The 7,500-nt window shown below is 46.1% G+C and overlaps 1 protein-coding gene across 1 annotated transcript in view; it reads left to right on the top strand.

The window, feature by feature from the left end:
* LOC110172057 (guanylyl cyclase-activating protein 2-like) overlaps positions 1–7,500 on the top strand; it is a 24,541-nt gene that overhangs the window by 580 nt on the left and 16,461 nt on the right. Inside the window, exons 2-3 of the mRNA XM_020937876.1 lie at positions 3,425–3,574; positions 5,737–5,836. Of these exons, the coding sequence (XP_020793535.1) occupies positions 3,425–3,574; positions 5,737–5,836 (250 nt within the window). The remainder of the gene's footprint in view (positions 1–3,424; positions 3,575–5,736; positions 5,837–7,500) is intronic.

The raw sequence follows: 7,500 nt of genomic DNA, 5'->3' as shown, positions 1-7,500 counted from the left end.
CTAGTCCTGGTCTAGTCCTGGTTTAGACCTGGTTTAGACCTGGTTTAGACCTGGTCTAGTCCTGGCCTAGTCCTGGTTTAGTCCTGGTTTAGTCTTGATCTAGTCCTGGTCTAGTCCTGCTTTAGACCTGGTCTAGTCCTGGTTTAGTCCTGGTTTAGTCCTGCTTTAGACCTGGTCTAGTCCTGGTTCAGACCTGGTTCAGACCTGGTTTAATCCAGGTCTAGTCCTGGTTTAGTCCTGGTTTAGTCTCGGTTTAGTCCTGGTTTAGTCCTGGTTTAGTCTCGGTTTAGTCCTGGTTTAGTCTCGGATTAGTTTAGTCCTGGTTTAGTCCTGGTTTAGTTTCTTGTCTTGGATATTCTAAAGTTCCACTGTGTAACTTTTCTGGTGGAGCCTCTCGCTCGTCTCCATGGAGATGATAAATCCTGTTTCTCTGGATGTTCCTCAGACGAGCTTTAATCGGCTCAGGGCCACTCCACTCTCTCTCTGCAGTTTAATGCCGCACTCTGGGACATTACACGGGCGGGGGGGTTCTACATGTGTGTCTGTGGTGAAATATCGGCGTATTGTATCATTTAATGCTGATACAGTATTGATATCGTGTGCTGTTGTATCGATATATCACCAAGACTATGTTTCTAGGAATGTAACGATATCCAAATGTCTCTGTATGATATTATCACGATATGTAGGATATCACGATACGATATTTATTACGATATTTTGAAGAGGCTGGTGTAATACAAGCATCAAGAATCTCGCTCAATGTGGATGACGAGGCCCCGCCCCCCTCCCCCCGTACGCTGTCCTGGTTTTGACAAACACAAATCTGGTCACACTGACCTGTATTCACCTGAGTCATGTCTTTTAATCCAACACAAGTTGAACCACATCAGCGACACAAGAGCTGGAGTTTTATCTTCACTTAGTTTATGTAAATTAGTGATGTGGTTTTAAGTTTTGTTTCTGTGAGATTTGAACAAAACTGAATTAAACACATTATAATGTCAAACAGCTGATGTGGATCTAGAGTCGTTATGTTTATATGTCGTAAAGTTGAATTTATTGATGCAGATTAGTGCAGATAGTAATAATAATGATGATCATTTTAATATAAAAACGTTAATGATTAATCGATAATCGATCGTTAATTCTTCCGACGATCGATTAAGAAAATTTCATCGAATGCCCGTCCCTACTCCTAACAGCGGAAAACGACTCAAGAAATGTGTTTGTGAACTGTTTCTCTTCCCAACAGAATTGAAAAATAGTGAAAGGTGAAGGTGATGGGCAGGATTGATCCACAGGAAGAAACAAAAAGGAAACATTTGTCTGACTAAATCAGAGGTGTTCACACTTTTTCATCATGTGAGCTTCTTACAAAATGACCAAGTCAAAATGATCGACCGAATACAAAGTCAAACAAACTGCACTGAAACACTTTTTTGGAGCCTCCCCCACAGTTTGAGAACCTCTTCTTTAAGAGAACTTCCTCTGGCACTTTACACAAAACTGTGAAAAAACTGAATGAAGATTTTTAAACCTGTTTTTTAAAGTTCCAAACTGGAGTTTCATTCTTTTGTGGTTTTGCAGTGATATTTACCAGCCTCTGCACGTTTACCAAACCAAACGCACATCGTGACAAACACAGATGCATTTGTCACTTTTGTTAGACAAACTTCAGCCAAATGTGGCAGTAGGTCTGTTCTGTAGATCCGCTCTATGCTGTAGACCTGCTCTGTGCCAACACTGGAACACAAATTTAGACTGGTTTTTGCTTCACGTTTGGTCTTGCTCTTCTAATCAGCCGCACTGTGGGAGGGGCTTGTGTTCGCTGTACGCAGGAAGGAGCGAGAGCGTGAAAAGGCGAGGGGCGGCGTGCTGACGTGAGGCAGGTGGACAGGTAGGATGTTTAGGAAGTTGAACCTGCCCTGTGATGCACGCTGGTACACGAGGGCACACGCTGTCGCAGACGAGCCGTGCGTAGGGAGCGTGTGTGTTTGTGATGCGCCGTAGAGTCTCCGCGGGTTTCAAATGAGCGCACAGGCTGCACTGAGACGCCCCACACGCTCCTGCACCCGCTACAAGTTTATTACCAACAGCAGCGGCCGGAATGAAATATGATCACACTTGTTGAGTGTCAGACCTCGAGTGAGAGACAAGACCGAGTCCAAACACGAGTCCGAGACGAGACACGGCGATGTACCCACACGACCTTGGAGATCGACTGGTAGATCGAGATCGACGTATTGAGCACCACTGGTCTAAATCATCCCCAGTTTACAGAGAACATTTTGTATGTGGAGCGACGACAAAACAAAATCCTGATCCTTCGTTCAACCTCCTTTATGAATTTTAAAAGTCGACACCAAAGTGAAAGTTTCCAACTGTTCATCAAGAAACACCTTCCACTGCAAAGACCAAGACGTGATGTTTCTGTAAAACCACAAGAACAAGAAAGTGCAGCTCAGTCTGTTTGTCTTCTGCTCCTCTACATTAACAAACAAGATTTTGTTTTGTCGTCGCTCCACATACAAAATGTGTTTAAGATTAAAATTCAGTGTTTAAGCAAAACTATTATAAACATTTATTTTAATAAGAAAAGGTTTAAAATTACAAATCTCAAAAGAAGAGAAAACATGCAGAAGATGTTGAAATATTTCTGTAAATATTTAGTTTGGCCACGATTTATTCACAGTTTTTAATTTTGTCCCAGTGTGAATTTGAGTTTGACTCTCCTGCCTAAAGCTTAACACAGTTTATTTTGGGATTTTTATTTTTTTTTAATAAATGAGTTTAGTCCTGGTTTAGTCTTAGTTTAGTCCTGGTTTAGTCTTAGTTTAGTCCTGTTTTAGTCTTAGTTTAGTCCTGGTTTAGTCTTAGTTTAGTCCTGGTTTAGTCTTAGTTTAGTCCTGGTTTAGTCTTAGTTTAGTCCTGGTTTAGTCTTAATTTAGTCCTGTTTTAGTCTTAGTTTAGTCCTGTTTTAGTCTTAGTTTAGTCCTGGTTTAGTCTTAGTTTAGTCCTGGTTTAGTCTTAATTTAGTCCTGTTTTAGTCTTAGTTTAGTCCTGGTTTAGTCTTAGTTTAGTCCTGTTTTAGTCTTAGTTTAGTCCTGGTTTAGATCAGATTGGTCAAAAACAGAGACACCAGGGACATTTCTTGTATAAAATGAGACAAATCAGTGGTTTTGTGTAAATCTGTTGGGACACAGGACCAGGACCAGGACTGGGACTGTCCCCGGGACAAAGAGACAAACCGTAGATTTAACAGAATTCTTTTTTTTTTTTTAAAGTGGGTGGATTTTCTTTTCCAGTTTCTCCATGAACAGAAAAACTCACAAACTAAAGAGTCACAAGAAAACTAACTCTTTTTATTTCTCTCTTTCTCTTTCCTTCTCTTTATCTCTCTCTTCCTCTCTCCTCTCTTCAGGATGGACATATAGATTTCCTGGAGTACGTTGCAGCCGTTCATCTGATTCTTCGGGGGAAACTCAAAGACAAACTGGTCTGGTCCTTCAAAGTGTTCGACCGCGACGGAAACGGCTCTTTGGACCGAACCGAGGTCCGGCTCATCATCAAGGTCAGAGGTCAAAGTATCGAGAATCTAAACTAGTATCAGAACTAGATCAATCAGTAGATAGATAATAGAGCCCGACCGATATATTGGTTGGCCAATATTATCGGCTGATACGGGCACCTGGAAACATATCGGTTATCGGCCGATATATTTGCTGATATGGGCCGATATTTCATGTGGGCAAGTGATACGTCGTTATAAATCTTAGACTCTCTACATTATGTTTATTTAATCCAGTTTACAGACAGATAAATGTCCAAATATGTGACTCCACATCAGTATTTATCTACGGAGTCGTGTGTGTGTGTGTGTGTGTGTTCGTACTGTCCCTGAACACACACAGAGTCACGTCACACACGTGTGTTTGTTTACACCCACAGACTCAGATCCAAACACTGAGATTATTTTCTTTTTACGGACGATCGGTTTGAGTCTGGATTAAAATAACATTTATTAGTTCAGACTTTGATGATGTGTGTGTGTGTGTGTGTGTGTTATTTAGTTCAGACTTGTGATGTGGGAGGAGCCTGTGTGTGTGTGTGTGTTTGTGTGTGTGTTATTAGTTCAGACTTGTGATGTGGGAGGAGCCTGTGTGTGTGTGTGTGTTGTGTGTGTGTTATTAGTTCAGACTTGTGATGTGGGAGGAGCCTGTGTGTGTGTGTGTGTGTGTGTTGTGTGTGTGTTATTAGTTCAGACTTGTGATTGTGGAGGAGCCTGTGTGTGTGTGTGTGTGTGTGTGTGTGTTATTAGTTCAGACTTGTGATGTGGGAGGAGCCTGTGTGTGTGTGTGTGTGTTATTAGTTCAGACTTGTGATGTGGGAGGAGCCTGTGTGTGTGTGTGTTATTAGTTCAGACTTGTGATGTGGGAGAGCCTGTGTGTGTGTGTGTTATTAGTTCAGACTTGTGATGTGGGAGGAGCCTGTGTGTGTGTGTGTGTGTGTGTTATTAGTTCAGACTTGTGATGTGGGAGGAGCCTGTGTGAGGCTGAGTGTTGGAAATATGTCGACTTTGAAGCTGGTTTTGGTTATTTGTTCTTGATGATCTGCTGTAGCTCCGACACATAATCAGTCTGTTTTCTATTGGTCTGTTGTAAATTGACTCTATTGTTCGTATATTTGTGACTGGAGCTGCACTGATGTAAATGAGCTGTGAATAGAGGTGTGAATGATCCACATTTACACATAGAATTAATGACCGCGGCGCACACGTATTTACGGCTAAAGGCTAATAGTGCTAGTTTCTTTACTAGTTATGGGTCAGTCGTGAATGAAGCGGCTCTTAGATCCGGCTCTTTGAAGGGAACAACAGGAGCCTGATCCTTATTAGGAGCCGTGTTTTCTCTTTCTCTTTCTTCACGTCGTGTTCAGACTCGTGGGAGTTTGACAGGGGCTCCAAACGAAACTTTCAGAAATCTGTGTGTGGAGAGGAGAGAAAAAACGTGCATGTTTGTCTGTAGTTCAGCATAAAATAAATAAACCAGGACTAATCTTGGGCACAAGATAGAGACCGAGTCCCGACACTCAGTCCTGGTTCAGTTCTGGTTTAGTCCTGTTTTACACATGGTTTAGATCTGTTTTAGTCCCGGTTTAGTCCTTTTTCAGTCCTGGTTCAGTTCTGGTTTAGTCCTGCTTGCAACAAAACAATCTGAAGAGTCACTTGGGAGCCGAAAGAGCCGTCTGCTTTTAGTGAGCCGAGCCAAAAGAGCCGGTTCTCTAAAAAGAACTGGAATCTCCGTCACTCATGTCTAAGAATGTGACGATGTAAAAAAAATGTCATTAAGCCAAAACTTCTGTCTGTAAATCTGACGTAAAGAAGCAGAAGAACAATAAATGTTTCCTAAATAAACCCAATTTAAAATCCACTAGAGCCAAACCGAAGTTTTTTAAACAATTCAACATTTACAGTCAATTTTTACATCACTAAATATATCGACGATTATATCGACAGCTCCAACTCCTGTTTTATCAGTTTCATATCGGCAGCAACAAAATCTGTATCAGTCAGAACCAGAAACAAAAGTGACACGGTTCAAATTCATAGCATCTCCATGGAGACAAGCAGGTGGTGGACTCCAGAAAAGTGACAGAGTGCAGCTTTAGCGTGACGTGGTCTGAGCAGAGTCACTTTAGACCCCGACGGACTCAAACTGCTTCTGTGTGTTTCAGATCATCGGGAGAATAAAGCAGCCGCACGAACCGAACGCCACCGGGAACGTGGAGGAAATCGTGGAACGAATCTTCGCTTTGGTCGACAAGAACAATGACTGTGAGTCTGAGTCTGAGTCTGGGTCTGGGTCTGAGTCTGGGTCTGGGTCTGAGTCTGAGTCTGAGTCTGAGTCTGGGTCTGGGTCTGAGTCTGGTCTGGGTCTGAGTCTGGTCTGGGTCTGGGTCTGATCTGGGTCTGGGTCTGAGTCTGAGTCTGAGTCTGAGTCTGTCTGGGTCTGGGTCTGAGTCTGAGTCTGTGTCTGGGTCTGGGTCTGGGTCTGGTCTGGTCTGGGTCTGGTCTGAGTCTGGGTCTGAGGTCTGAGTCTGGGTCTGGGTCTGAGTCTGGGTCTGGGTCTGATCTGGGTCTGGGTCTGAGTCTGGGTCTGGTCTGGGTCTGGGTCTGGGTCTGAGTCTGAGGTCTGGGTCTGAGTCTGAGGTCTGGGTCTGGTCTGGGTCTGGTCTTCTGAGTCTGGGTCTGAGTCTGGGTCTGGGTCTGAGTCTGGGTCTGGTCTGAGTCTGTCTGGGTCTGGGTCTGTCTGGTCTGTCTGTCTGGGTCTGAGTCTGGGTCCTGGGTCTGGTCTGGTCTGGTCTGAGTCTGGGTCTGGGTCTGGGTCTGGTCTGAGCTGAGTCTGGGTCTGGTCTGGTCTGAGTCTGGTCTGGTCTGAGTCTGGGTCTGTCTGGTCTGGGTCTGGGTCTGTCTGGGTCTGAGTCTGGGTCTGGGTCTGAGGGTCTGGTCTGGGTCTGGGTCTGGGTCTGGTCTGGGTCTGAGTCTGGGTCTGGTCTGGGTCTGGGGGTCTGAGTCTGAGTCTGAGGTCTGAGTCTGGGTCTGAGGTCTGAGTCTGGTCTGGTGTCTGGGTCTGTCTGGTCTGGGTCTGAGTCTGGGTCTGGTCTGGTCTGTCTGGTCTGGGTCTGAGTCTGGGTCTGGTCTGAGTCTGGGTCTGGGTCTGGGTCTGAGTCTGGTCTGGTCTGGGTCTGGGTCTGGGTCTGGGTCTGGGTCTGGTCTAGTCTGGTCTGTCTGGGTCTGGGTCTGAGTCTGTCTGGTCTGGGTCTGGGTCTGTCTGGGTCTGTGTCTGGGTCTGGTCTGTCTGAGTCTGGGTCTGTGTCTGGGTCTGGGTCTGAGTCTGAGGTCTGAGGTCTGGTCTGGGTCTGAGTCTGGGTCTGTGTCTGTCTGAGTCTGGGTCTGGGTCTGGGTCTGGGTCTGGTCTGAGTCTGGTCTGGGTCTGTGGTCTGGGTCTGGGTCTGGTCTGGGTCTGGGGGGTCTGGGTCTGAGGTCTGGGTCTGGGTCTGAGGTCTGGGTCTGGTCTGGGTCTGGGTCTGGTCTGAGTCTGGGTCTGGTCTGTCTGGGTCTGAGTCTGGGTCTGTCTGAGTCTGGGTCTGGGTCTGGGTCTGGGTCTGGGTCTGGGTCTGGTCTGGTCTGGGTCTGGGTCTGGTCTGGTCTGAGTCTGGGTCTGGGTCTGGGTCTGGGTCTGGGTCTGGGGTCTGGGTCTGGTCTGGGTCTGGGTCTGGGTCTGGTCTGAGTCTGGGGTCTGGTCTGGGTCTGGGTCTGGGTCTGGGTCTGGGTCTGGGTCTGAGTCTGGGTCTGAGGTCTGGGTCTGGGGGTCTGGGTTGGGTCTGGGTCTGGGTCTGGGTCTGGTCTGAGTCTGGGTCTGGGTCTGGGTCTGGGTCTGGGTCTGGGTCTGGTCTGGGTCTGGGTCTGAGTCTGGGTCTGGTCTGGGTCTGGGTCTG

The sequence above is a fragment of the Boleophthalmus pectinirostris genome, unplaced genomic scaffold, assembly GCF_026225935.1.
Source record: "Boleophthalmus pectinirostris isolate CB_2022bp ecotype Guang Dong unplaced genomic scaffold, ASM2622593v1 HiC_scaffold_19, whole genome shotgun sequence".
NCBI classification, from domain to species: domain Eukaryota; kingdom Metazoa; phylum Chordata; class Actinopteri; order Gobiiformes; family Gobiidae; genus Boleophthalmus; species Boleophthalmus pectinirostris.
The sequence above is the reverse complement of the archived record's forward strand: the minus strand, read 5'-3'. Positions and strand labels throughout refer to the sequence as shown.